At 39.5% G+C, this 24,369-nt stretch overlaps 1 protein-coding gene across 1 annotated transcript in view; it reads left to right on the plus strand.

The window, feature by feature from the left end:
• SMOC2 (SPARC related modular calcium binding 2) overlaps window positions 1-24,369 on the plus strand; it is a 148,024-nt gene that overhangs the window by 29,487 nt on the left and 94,168 nt on the right. Inside the window, exon 2 of the mRNA XM_086627135.1 lies at window positions 19,074-19,245. Within this exon, the coding sequence (XP_086483261.1) occupies window positions 19,074-19,245 (172 nt within the window). The remainder of the gene's footprint in view (window positions 1-19,073; window positions 19,246-24,369) is intronic.

The raw sequence follows: 24,369 nt of genomic DNA on the forward strand, positions 1-24,369 counted from the left end.
ATTTCGATCTAAAACACACCAAGCTTGGGGAGGATTTGGATTCAGATCTAAACTCTGTGGTTTGGATTTTTCTTTAATCACATGGTGTTACAAACATCTATTTCATGTGTCTAAACTGTCCCAGCTGTGCAGAGTATTTCCTTGAACACATTGGACTTATTTTTACACAGCTGTAAATCAGGAGTAACTTTGCTAAAGTCAATGCAACTAATGCCAGTAGATGATGTGTGAGGAAAGGTCTGTGCTTTCCATATGATGTCTCTGTATGCTAATAACAGAGAAATGACATATATTCTTTGCATCAGCTTTTGGGAGAAAACTGCCTGCAAGTCTTTGCAGGTGCATGAACATCATGCAGGTACCCTAGCAAACACAAAATATAAAGGAGTTGGAATGGCAGCTCTCTTCAATGGCCACAGCTGCGATTCCCCAGGAGGAAGATGGTCAGACTTCTCATTGGGGGTTGTTCATTCTTACCTCTTCTAGCCAAGAACAATATAAACCGGGGTGAATCAAGGATAAGATCCATGCAATTACCAGTTCAGTAATACTTAGCATGAAAATATAATGAAAATATAACAAAGCAAGAGAGAAAAGTGAGGCCCATGGAATGTCATGTTGCATACATATCAGAAGAAACTGGTGTTTCAGATAGCTCTGAGCCAGTAATAAAATAGAGTGCAAGAAAATGAGTAGATCTACAAGCTCTTCTTCAGCAAAGTATTAGGTCTTGGCTAAGGAACATAGAAATCCTGACACCTCCTTTTAAGTTGCCATTCAAGTTTGTAACTTTGAGACAGGCAAGGATGAGCAATCGTAAACTGCCTCCCCTTGAGAACAGCAGTATTTCAAAGCTTGCAGACAGTGTGAATCCTTTAAGGAACAGTGGGAGGCTTCTTTTTGTGTGCATAAAATACATGACTAGTTAAAGCCTTTTGAGAACATGGGCGAATTTTGTAGCAGTTACCAGTTGTTCTTTCAATCTCTTGAGAGCAGCTTAAACAGATGTCATAGAAAAACCAAGTCTGTTTTGGCTCTGGTTTTTTATGATATTCATGATACATGATATATGATTCATCAGAGTTGGATCATATTGAAACTGATTTAAAAAGTGTTCATCTTACATATTACACATGAACAAAAGCAGAACAGAACTGGGGAAAACTTTAAGGTAAAAGGCAACCTACAGGGTGATTGGAGAAACTCATACAACTCTAAAATTTCAAAGCTATGCACTTTTATAGTGGTTAGATAATGGTGCATATTCTCTCGCACTGGCAACTAAGTCAATCCAAGTTAGGGATTAAAGGTTTAAATTAGAAGACTGTTCATTGCTGAGAATCGTGTTTCCTCTAGACTTATCGCTCCCTTTCTCTACTGGAATTTTGTATATGCTTAACAGTAAATAACTTCTGGAATTCCTCTCCTTCCTATTGGTGGCACAAGGTCACCTGCTCTGGAGTTCACGATTCAGCTGAAAACCTCATATTTGTCTGTACTACTTCTGCAGAGATTGTTAGATATAGTCTTAAAATTCACTGGTTAAATTTATTCATAGCATTTTTCTCTATTTTAAATAACTGTCACTTCCAGAGTTTATTTTTTTTTTTTTTTTCTGGGTGTGACTTTACTATAGCCAAAGAACAAGGTCTTGATTGGATTCTTGTGTAGGGTTATGTCAGCCTTGCTGAAAGAGCTTGGAGTATCCCTTGATTGACAAGATTTTTAGGCGTAGAAATGGGAAGAAGAAAGAAGAATGTTTAGTAACGGGCAGCAACACTTTATGAAGCTGTGTATGCAGTACAGCTACCATATGAAAAAAATACTGCATTTGTCTATTGTTTCTTTGAGTGTTCTGTGCACATGAAAACATGATATTATGTTTCATTTCCATCTGTGCAAGGTTATTATGCTTTTGAGCTAGGGAGAAAGGAATCATATAATAAATGGAGCTTGCTATGCCTCTTTGTATTTGCCTTTTCTCAAAAGTTAGGACTGGAACACTGTTGCAAGAAGCAAAGCTTTGACTGGACTTACTTAAGCAGTAAGAGTGAGCTGTTCTTTATCATATTAATTTCAGTTGACTCATGTCATTTCACCTCCCAAAACCAATGATGGTTGGTTAAGATTATATCCAAACCGGTCATAAGTTACCAATGAATCAGTAACAGAATATTTTGGGCTGGTATACAAAAACATCTCTTGCTCCATATTTAGTTAGCTCGGATCCTTTTGTGGTTCAACAATATTTTACAGAAACAAAACATTCTCAACTTGAAGCAGAGTCCAGTTTCCTTAATAAAACTTCTAGTGCAAAGAGGGCAAGGAGCTTAGCCAATTTACAGCTTCATTCCTCTTAGAACAGCTAGCAGACATACATCTTGCATAATCTGTGTTCAAGACTTTCCACTGTCATTTATTTTGATTATTTGATAGATGTTGTGATATTAAAAGCATGGTATGCAGCAGATAAATCATGGTATCAACTTCTTGTTGTGCTAATCCTCTCTGCTTTTCCAACTGGAAGAAGAAAAGATTGAAGTATTTGGGTATGGAAGCCACACTAAGGAACATATCCTTCTTGGTTGGAATATTTTCTATTTTTCTCTGGTAAACTTCTAATTTTGTTGAAATATTACTGTTCAGAAGCACTATGGTATAGCTTTTAGACAAATTAGTAGTAAGGAACAATGTTTACAAAACCCTTGAAAAGTATACCTCTGCTTTAACAGCGTCAGTTTGCTATAGAAACATTAAAGTATCGTATCTATTTTGTGTTTTGATGGATATGTTAACAGTGCTGTCATTGTTTCTACATGTCTGACAGCTACATCAAAGAAGTATCTGAAAACTGAGGTGTTCCTAAAGCGAAAACACCCATAACTAAATAAAACACTGTGCTAAGCTGTCATAGAAAATCCAAGTAATCCATGCTCAGCAATAAATAAGCCCAAGAGAACTAAAGTGAAAGTCAAGTCTGTGGCCTCATTCAGAGCCTGATCTTGTGGCTTTGGCACTTACTTCATATTTTGCTCTTATATTGCATTTTTCATTCATGGTTTATGAAATGCTTTACAAAGACAAATAATAACAGTCTGAATTGTTTTTTTTGTGTGAGGACTATAAATGCACCAAGAGATAAAACGGCTTGTCTGTGATTTAGTTAATTCATTGCTGGAAGTAAGAGCAAAGTCCTGACTCCAAATATTGCCTTCATTTTTAGGGAGACCTGGTTCTTTTAAGGAAGGAACGTTGTAGGTATATACCTCTTTCAAACTAAATGTGCTATTGTTCTCCTCTATTCTAGGCTCAGAAGTGGAGGAGAACTCTGAGATCTTGAATTCAGGACTTGCCCTGAAAGAGCTAAAAAACCAATCAGTACCATGCTGTTTTTCAAAACTTGAGAGAATTAATGGCATACAGAGCCAAAACAGTTCAGCCCATGCTTTTCCTTTGGAACATCATCCTAGATCCCATTAAAAATGACCTTCAGCAAAGATTTTTTTAATGGAAACAAAGAAGGTCATAATTTAGTTTACAAAACATCCTCAAATGTTCTTAACAAGGAAATCCACATGCCAATTTTGAAGGATTCATACAGTTTCTCTTGCTGTGTCCTTACTTTGTTAATGAGTCGGGCCTTTTTCAGCCATGACTAAATCTTTTTGTAGGAAAGAACGTTTGGAGGGATGACGCATGTGGTTGAAAAACAGGAATGAGTTTCCGGAGTCTTCGGTTTAATTCCCAGCGTGGCCACAGACGACTTCTGTGACTTTGGACAAGCCACCACATCTCTGTGACTAAAGTCACTGGCTGTAAACGTATGCTAGTGGAATTGCTGTTCTTTAGAGGCAAGTTGTGAGGAGAACATATATTTAGGTATCAACTGCAGCTGCAGAGGACTTAGGTCTTTAACATTCTTAAATGTGTGAATCCGAAAGAATTATTTAAAGGTGTGGCAATTTTCTGTGGATTGTCTTGATAATGGGAAAATGCCACGAAGTAATTGGAGTCATTTGTGTCAGCAATCCGTGGTCCTTTTACACTTCTTTCTGTCAGACAGCTTTGCAGCTGCACATACTTCCCTACCTGGGAGCCTGACTCCAAGCAAGTGACAGCAAACCTATGGCAAATGTGTCAGAGCAGAGATGCTCCTCTGAATAAGCTGTGATGTAGATTGTAATAGTGATGGGCCTCAGGGATCTTTTATAAACCAGGAAGGTCTGGCCTTTGGTTGGTGTAAGAGATGGTTAGGGATATCAGCCTAGTGGATGACATCTAAAAGGTCAAGTGGCAGACTGTGCAATGACAGAATAGCTTAGTCCAGGTACCAAAGGCAATCTGTGTTAGATCTGATGGGGGACAAATATTTTAGGTCCCCAGGCCTGCATCTTAACTAGAAGGAGGCCTCTCTAGTGGTAAATATGGGCACACTGAATTCACATAAAACATTTGCTCTTCTGTTTTCTGAACTGTTAAACTGTGAATTACATTTGCCAAGGAGCCTGAAGAATCCCCTTGTTCATCTAGTGCAAGCCATATTTGTGACAGAGTATGTTTAGACTGACATTTGTCATATTCATCCAGATGACTTCTTAATATGGTCAAGCACTGTCCACAGAGAGCATCAGTATCCTGTGTTGGGCAGATGCTTGGCCCACTGCTCCTTACAGGGAAGGGATATGAATGAGCCATTGCCCTTGGGCCAGTCACCTAATTCTCCTTTTTCTCAGGCAACAGTGCAAGGGGAGGTGAAAATGCCTCAGCATCTGCTGTGGCATCTATTCTTCCTCTGTGGAGCAGAGGGCAGGGAGCAAAGATTAAGCCTTTCAAAAACTGGCTTTGCTATTTCTTTTCGTCTTCCCATGCCAATGAAATTTGCTCAAAATTAGCCATCTCACTGCTGGCTTTCCAAGCTGCTACACACAACAGAGAAACAAAGCTGTGGCTACGGTTGCTCTGCTTGAGCTCACAAACATCAGAAGACAAAATATGATTTGCAAGAGCTAGGTCCCAGACTCCAAGACAACAACTTGTACATGAGGGAGGAAGAGAACGTGGAATTGGTGGGATGTGCATGTCTGTTAGAAGAAGATGAGCTCTGTTAAATACTCTTCCAAATGCTATAATCTGTGCAAAACAGTATCAGGGAGCTATTTTCCACAGTGAAACAGGAGAATATTTCATAGTTGCCACTTCTGTCCATATTTTGTTGGTCAGTTCTGCTGCATATAAACAGTATCTGTAATATGGAGTAATTATATGCTTCCAACAAAAATAATCTGAAAAGATAAGATTCTCTGATTTTTCTAGTATAACTAGAAGTCACAAATATAAAATATTGCATCAGAGACTGGACTCCAGAAATCTTCACTCTTGGGTTGTAGAAATATGATGTTTAGAGAAGTTCTTGGTAAGAGCTGGAACTTGCTGGGCCTCAATTCTTCCACTTTGGGGAGTGCGAGAAAGTCTGATTAAAATGAAATACTTGTGCTTTAGAGCTCTGGATTTTTTTCTGTTGTATTTTCAAAGTACTTGGAAGAATTTTCTAATCACTAATACAGTGTGTCTAGACTTTAAGTGTGTAAAATTTGGTTCTGATTGCATCCTATTTCAAAAATAAGAAAATCTGCGATATGGGTGATTTTTATCAAAGGATCTCAATTGACTGATATAATCTTCTGTGTGTTCTCAACTCTACTGTGTTTAGAAACAGCATTGTTTTTTTTTACTTGTGGAGTGCAGAATTCTCTTATATTGTTGATTCTTCACCCACCATACAGTACGTCATTACAGCTTCTTTGGGGATTTTTTTGATATGGTGCCTATTATGGTGACATCTTTAATTATTGAACTCAAATGAAAACTGCAAATTCTCTTTTGTCAGGTTTCTCATTGCTAACAATTCCTTTTGCTATTGAAAAACTCACATACAAGGGTCCACAGGGGAAAGGATCTAATGAATTGTACTGTTAGTATGACAATTCTTTAACATTCTCTGGTATTGCTGGGTAATCTTTTAGGACAGATTTAAAAGCTACTGGCCAACTGGTCTGTAGAAGGCAAAGAACAGCAAGGAAAATGTGTTCTGCTACAAAGAAAGCAGAGGCCACTGAAAATGTGACACAGAACTTGGAAAAATTCTTTTTTATTCTGGTAAATTGCCTGTTTGGGATCGTGGTTTGTTGACTCCTCCCACCCGCTTCTAGATACACACAAAATTTTGTTTTTCATACTCAAAGGTTTTTCTTTTGCAAAAGTCCTCATAATAATTAGAAATAAATGGCTTCCTAATGACTTTTTTCCTTGGAAAACAATGGTTTAAATTAAAGGAAAAATGTTTTTGCCCAACATACAAACAAACATACAAGAGTTCCATAAAACCCCAAAGTTGGGAGGAAGTAGAACTGCCAGTGGTTTGAGAAAACCACAGCCAGGTTCTTGTGTCCCTATGGAAAGTGTTTTTTTTCTAATAAGACTGGCTTGTTAAACACTTGTGTATTCCAAATGTGTACTATTTAACTGTTTGCTTTTAGCATGATTTCTCCTTTTAAAGATTACTGTATTTGAACCTAGCAACATGTTGTTTTAAGATCAACAGTTTAACAAGAGTGAAGTCTGCCTCCCAGACTCAGCTGCCTGCTTTCCTTCCAAAATACTTTGTTCTGAAGAAGCTGATGGCAGTGATAAATGTAAGAGAGTTAGAGCTCTGAAGTTATTGTCAGCAAGTCAGCTTTATGGTTTAGGGATTAGACCTTTGATGTCTTATCGAGTTTCTGCCCTGCGTGAATCAGTTGCTTACTTGATTTAAATTATAAAAAGAAATGCTCTGTTGTGATATTGTCTCATACTGTGTCTTCGTCATTTGAGATGCCCTCTGTGTTCTTTAGTTCCCCAGGAAGAGAAGGCAACCAGCCATATGGAGAGTGGCCAGTTGCCTGCTGATCATGATAGGCATTAAATAGAGTTGGGCAGAAACTCAGATATAGAAAAGCCCTGTTTAGCTGAGCTTTTCTGTCCCCCCACAAAGGGAGATTGTTCCCTACAAGTCTGTAACACAACATCCAGTTACTGTTTTACTTTAGCTTTTGAGGGGGTGATCCTATTCCTTTAATAAATTATTTCCTTTTCACTGAGGTAAGAGCTTCTTATGAAGTTGTCTTTTTGACATCCCACAGTGTAATTAGTTACTGCCGGACTGGTATGGAGAGCTGATGGCTGCTTGGGCGTGTGGTGAGAAGAGAGCAGAGGTGAGCTGGGAAGGAAGTCTCTTTCGTGATTCCAGGGAATAAAGAGGATGGCAATATCTTGCCCTGGAGACGACTATTTAAGACCATCTAGAAGCTCATTTCAAGGGTTTTGCATGTCCTATATTCTGTACCAGTAGATGAGGAGGTTTCTGGCCTTTGTGACAGAGGTTCAACCTAATGCTTCTTATTTTGAGTTACAGCTCATTGCTCTTAGTTTTATTGGTTTAAGCTACCTCAGACACTTTAAGGGTGTGTGTTGATATTCTTTAATCCTAAAATAAACCCTTCAAACATAGAAATGTTGATCTGGCTTAGATTTTATTTGTGCTTTAAAATAGCTTTTCAACATTTTAGAAGCCAAAATATTTTTCATGTGAGCAGCCTTTGAACAAGATTAAAAAGTAAAATGTGTCTATTTTCTCAAATTGTAGCTGTGGTTATTAAAGACATCAACCAGGCAGATTAGCTGTGTATGAGAAAACTGGCTAACAGGATGGTTGTGCTAGCCCGGTTGTATTCTGAAAGTTGGGTCAGTACTCATGGAAAGCTTAAGTAAACTAGAGGATAATTCAATACATAGACAATGCATCCCACTGTTTCTCTGTTTATTTTCTCCCTGTGTGACTTCTGGCAACTGAGAAGAAACAATATAAATGACAGCAACCCGCCAAAAAAAAGATTATGAATAACAACACCACAAGAATGAAGGGCATAAAGTTACCAGTGACTTGGGAAAAATGCAGAACACTGGGCACATGCCACATCTAGAAATTAGTGGACTGTAGTACAGAATGCCTTCAAATTAGAAACTTTCAATTTGAGTTTCAGTATAAATGTTTGGTAGGTTGTTTTGTCTCTGGTAACCCAAGGTCTATTTATCCGTAGGTGTATTTTGATACTGTTGAACTCCTATACTTTGCTGGTAATACTCCTAAACCAAGAGAAGTAATGCCACTGGACACAGAGAAAGAAAAACTATATCTTTACTGAAGAAATAAAAAGGATGAGATCTCTCTAATTATCAGTTGTACATATATACAGAGGACACTACCTTCCTGATAAGACTTGTCTTTTTCCTTTACCACATTTTTAGCAGTGCTGCTTTCAGTGCTGTACTCGCTGTACTTAGGACTGTCATGCTTTCCATCTCAATCTACAGTTCAGTTTTCAGGCAACACATGCAGCAAACTGATACCTTAAGTTAAGATACCATTTAACTTTTTTGGTGCAAAATGAAAGAAACCAGCTCTTTATATTAAACTGGAGTTTAAAATAACTGTATTAAAAATCACAGAAAAATCTTTTGATCCTTGAAAAGCCAAGTAAACTAGTTTTTTGGAAGGAAAAAAAAAAGTTGCAATCTATTTGTCCTTGCTGTGGTGCGCTTTTATGGCTTCTAAATATCTACAGTATTAAGTGTGTGGGCTGTTTTCATCTATAGTGAATACACTGGGCTCATCTTGTGGAAGTGAGTGGTTTCATGAAATATGGAGGATTCCTAATCTTGGAAGTGAATGAACGTAGTCAAATAATGGATGTTTAGATAATGGATGTTTTAGTGTCACTGACAGTGTTTATCATGTCTTGAAAATCAAGATCATTAGTTCATTTTTAGCTATATGGGGACAATGCCAACAAATCGTTCATACATTGTTTCTGATGCTTAGGCTTTGCAGCTTCTGGCATGACTCATTTGGAGTGACCGCTTTGTGCTTCCAAAGACTATATTGTAGGAGCATTCAAACGAATCAGTGAAAGGTCTTTCTGAAAGGGTGGTTCACCAGGGCTGAGTGCTACTCAATAGGAGTCCAAACCTGCTACTATTGAAGTCTGTGTATTTACCTTAGTAGGAATGGAACCAGATCCTAGAATTAAGCTATTAAAGAGTATAACCCTTCAAGAGGTATGATTGCACTACCCTGAAGTTTCTTTTCAAGACAAAGCCAAATGAAGAGAAAAGGAGGATATCTTGGACCCCTTGTTCTTGTAGTGATTCCTGGTATACTATACTTGGAATGCTTAAACAGCACAGAATGCTTTTACTGTAACTTCCCCTATGCCTCCAGAAACCAAAACAATTCAGTTAATTTTTGATCAAAAGTTATAATAAATAGAAGAAAAATCTGCTCAAGTGGTGCTTTTGAATCCCTTACAGAGTCCGTTTACTCCCCGTCTACCAACTGTTCTCTAAATTGGTTGTGGTTCCCTGCCTCCCAAGCCCCTAAAATAATTAATCTATAGGAAATTAAAAATATTGAAATACTGTCAAGCCACCAAATCACCTGAAATCTCTTTAAGTTGGTGAGCTGTTGAGAAGAATCTTTTTTTGTGATATGGTGATGATGGAACTTGGGATTGCATGTATATAATAAATTGATGTCCATCCTTTCTTCAAAGCAGGAAAGAACGTGTGTCACTCAGTTTGCTTCAATTTCAGCTCAGTCCTTCCTAGTTTACATGGTTGCACAACTGAAATATTTTGCCTTTTTTAGTCATTTTTGAAGCAGCAGTAAAAAGAAATGATGGATGTGCTGACATTTAGCCCTGCCATCCCTCCATCAGTACACCAAAGTAGAGCTTACTTAAAAAAACACCTGTTAATGCAATAAACATTTAAAAAATAACATGCCAAAGCAAAACATATCAATCAAAGCACAGCCCTGTTTAATATTTTCTGTGCTGGTCAGTCATAAAAAGATGATACTGTAGTTTTGGCAGTGAACCTCCAAGAGCTCCACTGCACTCCAGGCACTGAGGGAGTAAAGCACAACACTGTCCTAATTGATAGGTTGTTTGGAGCTGACTTTGAGTACTGACCCAAGAGTGATGAAAAAAAAAAAAAGAAATACCACCACAACAACAGTAGCAACAAAACTCAACAACCCCACACCCCACCTTCCCACTCAGTGAAATTGCTGTTTCTTTCAACCATCCTTGCTGAAGTTTACATGGAAAGAGGTCTGGTGGTGTAAGTTATGCAGGAAGAGTTTCATGAAACACAATAAGGGAAACGGGGAAGTGTCTGTGTTCAGAAGTTTAATGTGTCATGGTTTGAAGTGGGGGGGGAGGTTCGGGTGGCAGAAGCTGCCCATCACACCGGACTCCCATCCCCCTCGGTGCTTGAGCCAGTCGGCGCCTCTGCGAATTGCCCTATTTACGTCGAGACAAAGGAACCGGAAAGGTGTGCATGTGCCCAGGAGCAAGGAGACGAGAGGGGGGGCACGGCCCCCGCTCCCGGCGCCCGGCCGAGCCGGCGGCCCGGGCCTGGCCGGTGCCCGCCCCGTTGAGGATGGCCCCGACGGAGCCGCTTGGGGAACTCGGGGAGAGCCCCGCTCCCGGGGTGCCCGCCGGGCCGAGTTCACCTAGAAAGGACTGAGATCTGAGAAACGGCCACACAGAGAGGTCAGTTAAGATGGAACGGAACGTATGCTGCGGTTGAGTCCCCCCTTAGCAAGCGGCCCCTTTGCAACCAGTCCTCGGTGGAGCAAGCAGAGACCCACTCGCAGCCCGTGGAGGATCCACGTCGAGAAGAGATGCCAGAGCCTGAGTACGGTACGCATCTAGAGTCCGTGGGATGACCCCTGCCGATGGGGAGGTGCTTTGTTAAAGGAGATGCCTGAGCCTGTTGTGAATCATGGGCACAGGTCGAGGCGCATTTATGCATCTAAGTCTGTGCGGAGACGCATTGAAGGTCGATATGACGACCCACGCCGGAGCGCATTTAAAGTTTGCTGATGACCCACGCCAGAGCGAGTGGCTACAGCTCCTTAAAAGTCCAGGACTGGTAAAGCCCGCACTTGGGGCAAATCCGATGGGGTAAGGATTTGCTCCCCCAGCGGGTAGGAGTCACGCTTTTGCCGTGAGTAGGGGATCTACTGGAGCAAGGGACAATGGTGTAAGGACTCCTTTTCCTTTAAGAGAAGCGGCAGTAACAACTTGGAATGAACTGACCTGCACTCCCCCATTCCCTGCCCCCCTGCACGGCTGGGGGGAGGAGGTAGAGCCGAGAAGAGAAGGCAAAAGGGGTGGAGTGGTGTTGTTTTTGAGATCTGGCCTTGTTTTCTTGTTATTCTCTCAAGTAACCATTTTCGTTTGCTTTTGTCTTTCTAGGTAGCTGTTAATAAATAGTTTTGCTTTAAGAAAACAGCCTCTTTTGCCCGGGACCGTGGTTGGTGGGTGCTCCTCTGTTCCTGTCTCGATCCTCAGCTCTTTTATTACATTTTTCTCCTCTCCATTTTACTGGAGTGGGAGAGCTGCGTGGGGTTTAGTTGCCGGATCGGCCTAACCCACAACAGGGTCCTTTGCGATAGACAGTGTCTCAGCAGGCGTTAGAGACAATTCTTGTGTGCTCAGAGACAGTTCTCCCTCTTGTGTGCCCCTGCAGATGCACAGGCACCTACTGGAGACCTTTGATAAAGTTATTTTTGAAACTTAGACCCCACCTCTGTTTTAGTCATCTGGAACCTGGGACTTTGAATGTTTCTTCACAGGACTTCAATTATTTATAGGAGAGCTAGTTGATCAGACTCTCTGGTTCATAAAGTGGAAGGGACGTTTCTAGCATGTGATCCATCTTATCCAAAATCAGGTGAATCTTATCCTAAAGGTGCTGATTTCTAATTTCTCTAGTCCATGCAGCTAGCTCCACATTATGAAATCATTATCATGGCTTGCTGCCCTGGAGAGTTGCACTATTGTGGCTGGAATACTAATTTTTTTTGTGTGAACAGGGATAAATGGATTTTCAAGGACAAGTGTTCATTTTTAGATGTCTGAGATAACCACTGAATTCAACAGTCTGCTCACTTGTCTGGTAGTGGAATATAGTGGAAAGATTCTATTTTACACCAAGAAACTTTACTATTGAGAAGAGACACAGAAACATTTTGATGAGGTTCTTTGTTGTAAGTGCAAACTGCCTTATCCACTATAATAGCAGGAATTGGCACATTCTAGCTCATCAGAATGGTGTCTGATTTGTCCTGTGTGTGATGGCTTTCTGTGTAAATTCTTCCATGTAAGCTTAACCTTAATGGTGTTGTTGTGGATGTCTGGACAAAGAAGGAGGTCACAGTTTGAAGTAGGCAGCTCTGGGTTTGTCCTGGAATAGTCATGAAGCACTGTTTTGCTTCAGCGGGACAGTGCAAGGTGAAATAATCTGTTAAAGACAGATTAAGTACAGCAGTTATACAGAGTTGTCACTTTGAAGGTATCTTCTAGTGCTCTTCTAAATAACTCAATAATAAGGATAAAGAGAACTTAGATTTTCTCATACGTTTCAGCACTAGGGTTGAATGCTTTTCCATGGCATTGGGATGATAGTAGGGTTTGTTCTGTAAACATACCTTCTGCTTCATTCCTTGACAGAAGACTGATGAAATACATATTGAAAAAATTAGTGACGTTTTAATAAAGCAGATTAACTGAGACAGACTAGCTGGTTAGAGTGCTCTCTAAAGCAGACTGTAGCATGTTGTATTTGAGCATCATTACCTTTGCCTGAAATAGACATGGGAATAGAACTTTACATATTACAGCCTGCATGTGTGGATATTTACACACAATGGTGTGGATATATATGCACATGTACATGTATACGTACACACACACACACATATACGTTACTATTGTCTAACTCATTTTCCCATTGCAGATGAGCCCAGAGGGAACAAAATATTCCTAGCTTGGAGATTTCCACATCTGCCCTTCAGGCAGCTATCAGACAGAAACAGCATGGCTACATAAATCACTGTAAATCAGCACATTTTTCAACAGCACAAAGCTCTAAGCACAGAGCCACTTTAGAGCACGCTGCTCCATAGTTTGTTCGCAGACCTCCCATGCCAGCAACAGGGAAGTCAGACTGTTCTATTCAACATCTTACAGTAACCAGATGCAGGATAAAGAAATTGCCTTTCAAAGCTGTAGTCTGCACTAAGCTTTTCCAAGCAAAACAGTGATGTCTAGCATCCATCTTTTCTCTTCTGCCCTCAGCTCCCCAAGATAAATTGTTATTCTCCTGTTTTGCAAGCAGGCTTGAACTTCATTTTAGATTCTGAGGCAGTAGTTTTCACTTGGTCAGAGGGAAAGTCTGTATATCACTTACAAAAAATAACTGAATAAAAACCTGTTGTCAGTATGTTTAAATGCCTAGTGTCAGTGGAGGGTATATAGTTACAGTGGAAATTGTAGAGGTCTATAAATTGAAGAAAGGTTAAAAACCTCTGATGAACAAAGCAAATCCATGAACTTGAAGGTCGGTCTTTTTCCTAGTGCACAGACTCCAACCCGTTCTCACAGAAGAGGATGATGTTTCTCTCCACAGACAGAAAAGAAGCAGTTTCTGGGAGCTGTAGTGGGAAAACTTACGTGAGGGCAAATTAGAAATAGGTTTAGCATAGTTATGAGTTGCTTTGTGTACAGCCTGTTTGTGTTAAGAGTCTCTGCAGGACTGCAAGTAAACTTTCTTAGATTTAAGCTAGCCCAAATGAAAAAAAAGAAAAGTTGGGAAACACTCCCCTACCTTGCTCAGATTAGTCAGACAGTGGCCTCTGACCAAAGGCAATCCACAACTGTGCACTATATTGTGAAATGTAGAGTGCTTCCTGTTACTGTTTAAAAGTGTGTGAGCCAGATTCAATAACTAATCTTTATGCCTCAGCCGAAGTGTGTCTGCCGTCAGCTTTTCCTCCAATAGAGAGAGATGACTGCTTCCCATGATCAGGCTGTGAGACTAGTCTTGACTCTTCTGCTTTCTTGCACTGACAAGATGCTTGTAGATGTATCCAGTTGTTGACTCTCTAGCCATACACCATTTTTCTCCCAGTATACTCTGATCTGGGTGGAAGGAGAATTGCTCTGCAATATAGACAGTGGGATCCCAGATTTGTGCATTGGAAATGTGCAAATGTGCACGTGACTACCTTCACCTTAAGACGTTTTCTGCCCTAGCAGTGATGTGGAGGCAGGATGTAGATCAGCAGGAATGACGCAGAATACCTGCATAAAAGTGGATGGTGTAAGATACAGAGAAGATATGTGTTATGCCATAGTAGTGAACAAGTTAATGGACATGATATCTTGGTAAATGGTTTAATAGCACAGTAAAGAAACCATCGAATGCCTGCTCTTGAGGTACTAAAAAAACTTCCTCACGGACTGCAACATGTTGCTTGTGGTTGAGGAAATAAGCATCCTGACTGTCCACAGCCCATATGTGGAACAAATGAGAAGAACAAAGCTGAAAGATAAAGCAGAGCAGAAAACAGAGTAGAATTAATTTTCCTCACTATAAGCAAGGTTTCAGATATCTACTAGTTTGTATTCTGACAATTCTAGTGTTACCAAACTCCAGTAACAGAGGGATGAAAGATCACTGGGACCACCGGCACTACAGGGGAGCACGTTTCAATCAGTATTAAGAGCCTTTGGTGTGTGAGACAGCGAAGGAAAATACTGGAATTTCATGACACCTGAAACACATTGGAGTAATTAATATTTTATCAACGCTTATATTTGTCAAGTGGGTATATGCAGTTTATAGTGACTGGTTTTATTCACTGAGGCAAACATAATAATGAAGAATTTTTCTCATATAATCCCATTATTGTTTTTTCTTCTCAGAAATGCTGCATGAGAATTTAAAGCTGTGCCTAGTAGAGAATAGTAGGCCCCTTGGAAATTGGGTGTTGTAAAGTATAATGCTTTGGAAAGGCTGAAATAAATTGTAGGCTGTAAAAATTTCTTATGACATTAAAATATAAAGCGGAAGATAAGTTAAAGCAAATCCAGTTCAGGAGCCATGTCTGTTAATCTGTAGCATAAGCTCAAATTTGTAGTTGAAAATAATTTTCTGAAACTTGACTAGGCTGGTTTCTGTGTTATTAGAGGCAGGAACACCTCTCTGTTAAAAGTGGTTTGCGTTTAAATAGGGTTTAACCATAATTGTCCATGTTTTGCTAGTTGTTCAAAATAGTTCAGGTTGGTCAACTATTATTGACTTCATCTCAGTTGCTACCAGCATTCGACAAAACTGCTGCTTTAAACTTGTCTTTCAGTGAATCACATGTTTGTACAATAACATATTTGTTTGTTAAATGAACTTAAACATGAAAATAGATGAGCCGGTATTCAGGGTGAGTCATCTGGTCCATCTAGAACCATCTTTCTCTCTCTAAACTGTCCCATTTTAATCACAAGGAATATTTTCACAGCAAAGTACAGCTCTAAGATGTGCATCAGTATGATCCCAGCTTTTGTGTCACTGACTGTTCCTGTTTAAACAAATACCAAATCCCATGAGAAATTCCATAGCCCTTGCTTGTTTCAGTGTTTCTATTAGTTTTGACATATTTATCGATTCCTTTGGCTACATGTGAGCAAGCAAGGCTGATTTCAACTTAATGCTGCTGTAGTAAAGATGATAATGGAGTATTTTCCAGATGTCAGTCACATACTTTCTTTTTTTTATAAGTACATTTGCTAGTCTCTCTTGTATGCTATCTTTTCTCATAGTTGCTTGCCTTTTTGTCCTTCCTGCTCTTAAATCCCTCAGTTACCCTAGGTTGGTAGAAATTGTTTAAATGTACAACCCAAATTCTCCAGTGAGGTTTGGCTAACCAACAAGCTATTCAAGTGGTTTTGTCTCCCGGGTATGTCTTCATCCTCTGCTTTTCCAGGTTGCTTGAATATCCTTGAACCCATAATTTACCCTAATCTCCTCTAAGGCTTTGGAATAATAAAATACTTAAATAAAACTCTTTGGATAAAGGCCCTTTAAAATGTAGCTTTATCTGTGAACTATCACGCTCTCAAGGGACTGGATTTTGTTCCTCAGACAATAAAGGGGATTTTCTGTCCACTGTGTTACTGTGGTTTGTCCACTGTGATCTGGCATACCCATCTAAACTCCTGCAACAACTCAAAACAGAAAAGATGAGGAAAGACTGGGAGAAAAATGGGACAGAGGCTAAACTGTTGTTGCTCTGTGTGATTTTTTTTTTTTTTCCTGATGCCTGGGTTTGGTTTGCTGTTCTACCGCATGATCTTCTGTGGGTAATGAAGCCTTCCTGTGCTTTTGAAAAATAATTCTCTGCTCAACAGGGATGTTGCTGAGGATAAATTAAGGGTGGCAAAGTGCCTAGCCATTACAGAGGGGTAGTGTACACACAGAAAGGCTCTACTCAGATCTTTCACAAACTAGGAAGAGGGAGATCACTTGACTTGCCATCACAAAATCCACAGGGGAAGTCTGAGGCAGAGGAGGGCACTGGATCCAGTTTTTCTGCCAGAGGCCCCATGTGGTCCATTTTTCCTTGAAAAGTCCTTTTCACAGTCCTAGCTAGGCCTAAACCTGGACTCCTGCAGCTGCCTCCCAGGCAAGAAAGGGAGGCTTGGAGGACTTCACCCACTGGGACCTCCGTGCTGCAGCTCATCAGGGCACCTGCGCAGACCCTGGAGACCAATATTATTTGGAGATTGGTCAGAGTCATGGAAGCCTGGCTTCACCATTGCTCATTTTGCCAGTAAAGGAAGATAACTTCAGTTTTTCTCCCTTCCCACTCAGCTCAGCTAATTATTAATTTTGGTCAGCAAAAGGATCTGCAAAATGGCACCAAAGGGAGGCAGGGAAGGAACATCTCTGCCCCACTTCTGGAGCTCTGTAGCTACATTCCAGGAATAAAGGTTTGAGGTTTGTGTGTAATTTGTGAGTAATTTGCTTCTGAAGCTAATTATTGTTAAAAATGAAGAAACATTGAGAAAAGGAAGCTTTCCTTTTTATGTTACTGTGCCACTAAAACATAAAAATTCTGGTCAAAATCCAGCCACATGACTGTTATTTTAAAATGATACCTTTGAGATTGTCTCTCTATTTTCAGGCATAGTCTCCAGAAAGGTATCTGTATTTCCTCACATTAAGTGATAAGAAATCAATTAGACCACAGTTTAAGTATGAAGATTACAGAGATGTATGACTCTCTTTATACATTCTCTTGTGTAATAAAATGCAGAGAAACTATATGTAGCAAATGTTTTCTGAATTTTTTAGCTTGTACTACTCTTTCCTGCTCAAATACTACTCTATCTTCTTTTTTGCTTGAAATTTTCCTCCTGGTGATCTCAGTTTCTAACCCGAAGTTCAAAATTTTCTGTGTCCGAGGTTTATGATGATGAAGTAGCATCAATGAGACCAGTGCTTCAGCTGAATGAAGACCTTTTGTCAGACGCCTCATTGTGCTTAGAGGAATGATTATCTTCTGGTAGCTATATGCCTTGCTTAATTTTGTGCTTATTCAGAAACAGTAAAATGATAGAGAAATTCATCTGGGGACTTACTGAGTTCACCTCCTCCCTAGTCCCTGCTTTTCAGGAGCTCAGAAGATAAAGTACTATCTTTGTTTTTGGCTGGCATGCAGTGGCATCAGAACCGAATAATTTTTTGATGGCATATTTGAGGGTGAGCAGCTCCTGCTTTTCACAGGGCCAAGGATGATGCCAAACTCATCAGCCTTGCCTGCAGTCTTGGGGGAGGAGGGATTAGACCAGGTTCAGTGTGGCTTCGTGGCAAAAGTAGAAAGGGGAGCATCTGTTGAAATTCATAATGGGAAAAACCTAAATTACTTCTATCAGCCTGTACCCACTCACTGTCTTCTGGAGGAGGTGAGATTGAATTTCTGAGAAAGGGGGAAAGTGTGGTGCAGTGGGCAGAACTGACAGGGTTTGAGTAGCAGGGGCTTTACAGGGCTCTTTGGTGTGAGAGGAGGATACAAACTGCCCTGTGCCAGTTCAGAAAAAAGCCCTAGTAGCCCATGGGTGTCCCTCACTGGTGCAAGACCAGCTTTCAGGGACTATGGCCCGTGGGCAACCCATGCTGGGGTGGGGACACCCCTGAGGGATCGCAGCCATGAAGAACACATGCCAGGGCTCAGACCAACCTCAGAACAGCAGTCAGAAGTTTTTGTTAGCTGGTAACAATTTAAATAACATTATTTGACTCCAGACTATTTTGCACACACCGTGGTTCACGTTTTGTCTTTTCTGCTCAGCTCTGGTAGGACACTTTGGAATGGCAGCTGAGACTCCATCATGCGTGTTGTAAGAGTGGTGTCAGTGGAAAAATTGCAAGTTATAGCATTTCCCTCTTCAGTCTTGATATGTATTTTTATAGGCAAGCATATGCACAAATACAAATATTACTATAAAATATATCTGAAGTTTCTATTTTGTTGAGGAGTGTTTAGATTTTAAAGATGGTCATTACAAGAATAAATGGTTTGTTGTGTTTCATAAGGCTTTTCATAAGGTTCTCCTACTTTGCTCATTTTCTCTTCAGGCCTCTTGCTTGGAGGCTATTGGACATATTATGGGTATAATTTTAGATGAGCGTTGATGTTAAAAGTCCTATTTGGATCTTAGACTTTTCAGCTTGTTGTTGTAGACTAGATAATGCATAGCTGATAAAATAGACAAGTTTCCATTGCTGTCTCATTTTTTTGTGAAGAATGTTTCTGGCATCACTGGTTTTGCTCTCAAGACTCCAACCCACTGTTTGCAGTTTCATAATGGTTGAAGGAGATTCACAGATTTCCTAATTGCAACAGTGGATTTAGCGTATGTTACAGAAGTGTTGCAATCACTACCATTTCCAAGCAGCAGCTGAATAACTCCAAATATAATGAATCGGCTATTATTTGAATAGGCTAAAAAGGCAAAGCTTTCTTTTCAGTTTTGGGTAATATTTATATGTCTTCTCTGGGGAAGGGGATCACAGAGCAGTTTTCACATGGGAATAGCATTCCTACAGCATTAATTCATTTTTTCTAGTTTTTGAGAGTGGATCAAGACAAAGACAGAGAATGCAGCCTGGATTGTGCAGGTTCCCCTCAGAAATCACTCTGTGCATCTGATGGAAGAACTTTTCTGTCCCGATGTGAATTTCAGCGAGCAAAATGCAAAGACCCTCAGCTGGAAATAGCCTACCGGGGCAACTGCAAAGGTGAGCAAATCAAAATTTCTCTTCGCTGTAATGAAAAATAACAGAATAGTTTTTGAAAATGTCTATGTATTAAAAACTAGGAGTGCTGTACTTGAAGAATTGTCTAAAACCAAGTAGGTGGAAATCCATCCTGTTAATTCCATAGTGATATGCTACATAAAGATAAATTAATCTTTATCCATCAGCAGAAGTATGGCTCCTGCACCCACTTACACTGTAATAAACCACTATTAAGGAAATTGTAAGCTTAGGTCCTTGTTCTGAATGACCATATCATTGGCAGGCACAGAGTAACTCTCAAGGTTGTGATCTCCCTTCAGTTTCTTGTCTACTGTAGTTTAGTATTTCGAGTTAGAGATGGTCAAGTTCAGGCTTGTGTTTCCCAATTGCAATCCTTTGTTTGGAGGGAGGAAAAAAAAATATCTAACTGGTTACTGTTGGTTTGTGTTTTTTTAAAAAATGTAATCTCCCAACATAAACATGTAGAAATTATAGGATTTTTTTATTTAATGTAACTGAAATTATTTTTATTTAATGTAACTGAAATTTTCAGTTTTACTCTCAGATAGTGTAATTCTGAATTTCAGTGAAATGGCTATTCCTACCTACATCATTCGCTCTTTTATTTTCAGCCTCTGTTTAGAGAAACTGTGTGACATGCAAGCCTAACACTTCAGTTCCAATACTTACGAAGTATTCAATTAAGTCTTTTCACTTTTAGAGTAGCCTGGTGCTAGTGAATGCAGTTCCTTACTGAAGCGTAGCGTGATTCACAACAAAATGATCATCTTTTTAAAATGTAAGAATAGCAGTGGTCATAAAGATTTACTTTCCCTTTCTCTCTGTCCAGAAAAGAGAGATGGGGAGGGGGGAAGAAAACCCCAGGGACCACACTGATTCAACCTCTAGGAGGCAATTTTCCACATCATCTCTCTCCATTAGCTCCTGCAAACCTCTGAAGCATCAAGACTGCTTCAAAGAAACATTCTGTCTCATCTTCTGCCTAGATGAAACACTATGCTCGTTCTTCAGCCCTTTCATAATAAGCCATTGTATTAGCTGATGGGTCTGTTTACTTTTCTGGACAAGAATAACATAATGAAGCTACCTGAGCCAAAGCTTTTGTTACCCTTGTGAATGATAGAGAAAATTATTGTGCTTGTGTTTGCTCGTTTTATACTTTACAGCATTATATACTTTTATGGAAATTAGTTTTAGAGGATGTTTTTCTTTGTTGTTTTTTCCTTACCATATTGACAATGTCATCTGCAAGAAATTTTTTCCATAAATATGCATTAAATTGCCCTGCCAAAGATGTCCCCGGCAGTGCTGGCAAATTTTCTGCAGTCAACTACTGTTTGGAGAAGTGCTCATTTGCTGTTTATTTATTAATGAATAGTGTGTCAGTACAATTGTAAACTTGAAATTAGACACCTTAAACAGCTTAAGTATTGCTAACAGCAAGTATACATCATGACCTCATCAATCAGATGCTTTTAAACTTTCACTTAAATGAATGCAAACATCACTCTAATGTTTAAATATTTTTTTCCTTTGATTGGCAATAGACACGTGATTGCCAATAATATACTTGATCAGTATCAGCAAGAGACCAGTGCTGTTTTAATTTTACGTTTTGATAATATTTCTTATTCAATCAAAAGTCTTAAATTTTGAAGTAACCAATGTCTTTATTCCTACTCATGGCTGCAATCATCAGAAATATTGCAAGCTGTAAAAACAAGTTTTAAAGAAGAAAAAGACGATTTATTGGCCTAGTTGCAGTTTCAGTTTTAGCATTGCTAGAGCTACTTTTCATGACAGTCGCATCAAACATTCTTCTGAAAGAGCGAAGAAAGTCATTAAGACTGCTTTTGAGCCAGTTGCTTTTGAGTGGTGAAATTTATTGTTGCAGGTGATTCTTGACCAAAGAGCAGAGGATAGTTTTAGAAAGGCTAACCAAAAAGTGATGGTTCCATTTCAGGGCAACTTTCAAGGTTTCAGAATTTGTTTTCATTCCGTGTTGGAATGAAAGCAAATCCTTTTGGAAGTGTTCGTCTGTCCCCACAAAAAAATCAGACATCCGCTACCCTCATGAAAACATTGATTTTGAAACAAGTTTTGAGGTTGCTAATGCAGGAAAAAGGGAAAGAAACATGCATGTTTGCATGTAGAAGTTATGAAGGGAGAAAAGAGATGATTCTTGGTACAGGATTCACAACTTTAAATCTATGTCTGATATTCATCCATCATTGATCAGAAAAGGCAGTCTTAAGTCTGTGTCTGTCTCCTTCTGTCTTCTTCTCAGGTAAAAAACCCTATTCACTTTATAAAACTCTTGTCTGAAAATCAAATACTTCCAGGTACCATTTTAATTAGTAGAAAACATGGTGACCAGCTTTTTCTTCAGTTCAGTCTATTCACTAGAAACCTAAACACCTTGACAGTTTGTTGTCAACTTTTTGGAATAATTTTGAGTCCATCATTTCTTGTTTTATTTGTGCATTTGGAACTGGGATTTCTTTTTACACCCATAAAGGAGTTTGAACCACCACCACCAGACTGATGACTGCTTTCTCTGTGTGTTTTTTTTCTGAGAAAGACAAATTTGGATTGATCTTTTCTCCTCCTCATCTATTCTCAACATTTGTCTCATCTATTTGGTTTTGATCACTTCAATACTAAAATTACAAAGGGATAGCTTGCTTTAAATATGCTTGCTTTCCTTTCTTAATTCAAGTTTTGTTCACAGCAACAGTGCTCAACCCAGGTAATTCTTTAGCATTGCAAAGGAAACCATATTAAGATCTTAAAACTAAATGACAGAAAACTGGCAGAATTTCAACCTTTTTCATTTCTTGCACTCCTTTCCTTCTAGTTCCTGATGGTTGCAGCAGGCATCAAAACAGCTTAAACAAACCTGAAAATGAATGAACCCTGAACCTTTCCCTCAGTTCTGAAAAACAACTCACCTCTGAAGTAATAAGTATCAAAATAGACTGTTCTGATAGTGGACTTTTCTGAAGACATTACAAAATCTTTGTTGTTTTTTTTTTTTTTTTGCAGTCCACTTCCAGGCAGTGCTGGAATCCATTGCTAAGCTTGGAAATACTGTAAGAAGTTACAAGCTTGTAAAATTTCCAGCCTGCTTTTGCAGTTTCAAAGGCCTCAAATAATCTGCGTACACTGTAGATGAACATCCACATTTTTGGATACTTTTCCAAACAAAATTTAAACTCTGAAGTTCTGGAGATTTGCCACTTGTTTGACACAGACGTTTACTGTGCAACAAGATTATTAATCTGATAAATACATATATGCTGACAACTGAGAAATATTGTGTTAGGTGGACTGTTAAAAGTGTCACCTGTGAGTGGGATCCACTACACACACACACACACAAATGCGTCACAATAAATCTGGCCCAGCATAGCCAAAGAAACAAAACATACAAGAAGTGGACAAGCAATATGATTGCTTTTAAACTGGTCAGAAAGACACGGAGGATATGTCTACACTAATTAATTAAGCGGTGCCAGGACACTGTATTGCTGCACATATGTATGTATACACAGAGCAACCTTCTTTTAGTGGTTTAAGGCTGTTCAACTTGAAAACTGAGCCTAGGTGCTCTTACAGGACATGTATTAACTTTTAAACCTGAAATTTTGATGCTAGGTGGAAGTGAGTAGGATTGAAGGTTTTTTTCAGTGAAACTGTGCCTTTTTTTGACATGACAACAAGCTTTAGTCCTAGCTAGGTTAGTGGAAGATCTTCCTACAGGATCAGTGAGGTTTTTCCAGAGGTCCTGTTGGACAGCTTTTCATCTCCCACCTCAGCAACTTCAGGTCTCAAGGTAGAAAGTCTACTGGCTGATTGCAACTTGTTCGAAGTGAGCAATATCTGTAACAGGAGTGTCTAGTGGAGGGACCACAGTTTTCTCTCAAATGGACCATCAAGAGAACAGTGACAAGTGGTCAGCAGCAGTTCAGTTCAGTTTTGCTAATGGTGTAAGGGTGAATTGGAACAGGTGGCACTGTAGTTCATTTGGGGTAGTTTGATCTTTATTTATTTAAGCATTTAAGCTCTTTATATGAATGTTTGCTGAGATTTAGGCAACTTGTCCGGTAGAAGCTGAAGAGCATGTGCAGTGCTTGTAACTGAGTTTTGGATGCCTATGGCTTCTAGGAATGTTTCACCTGAACAACAAAGCCTCTATCTCCCATGGAAATGTCCCTCTTAGAATTAGCTAAGAGGACCTCCTGTTGGTTTAACTGAAATTTACCTTGGAAGTGGTCTGCAAGCATTGCAGGATAATGCACTCAAACATACCTTTTTATCTTTTTCTCTTCTTATTCGTTAAATAACATTAAGAATACTTGTTCCCTTTCTCAGTTTGTTTTCAAGTGAACATACCAGGCCTATAATTTGGGCATTGGAGACTAATATTCTGAATGTGTTAAGCAAATAATATTTAGAATTCTGACATTGTGATCAATGGAAAAATAAAGTCTCATGTACTGTCCTGACAGCATGCCTCTGCCTTGACCTAGAGCTCTTGAAACATCCCAGCTGAGGTGCTTGGATTTCTTGACTTTTCTACCGATACTTCACTAAAATAAGACTTCTCTAATGGCTGGAGGTTTGATACAAATTATTGATCACTGTAAAATTGCAACTGCCAACTCGCATCATATTTCCCTACTTCATTGTCAACACGTAGCAGCAACCTGGGTTTACAGGTAACTATTAAACTGGACTTGGGACACATCTCTGAGCAGTCCATACTCAAAAAGGCAATGTAAGCAGCTTTACACAGAGTGGTATTTAAGTCAGGAGTGGCTTGGCGTTTAGTCTGTCTGACACTCAGAGTATGTATTCAGTATTTGCAGAGGTGGCCCCAGCAGGGCCTTGCTGCTTCGTGAGCACACCAGGGATAGCCATCACACACAGTAGTGTCATTGTTTTTCTATAACTATGTAGATCTCCTTTCTCCATTGGAAACCCTAGATAGCTCATGTTTAGTTTAATTCATTTATGGTATCTTAAAGATCCTGACTGTTTAAAAATGCCATTCTTTTATGGGCTATCATAGACATAACAAAAGGTACTATCTTCATTCTC

This window comes from Tauraco erythrolophus, chromosome 2 (genome assembly GCF_009769465.1).
Source record: "Tauraco erythrolophus isolate bTauEry1 chromosome 2, bTauEry1.pri, whole genome shotgun sequence".
Classification (NCBI taxonomy): domain Eukaryota; kingdom Metazoa; phylum Chordata; class Aves; order Musophagiformes; family Musophagidae; genus Tauraco; species Tauraco erythrolophus.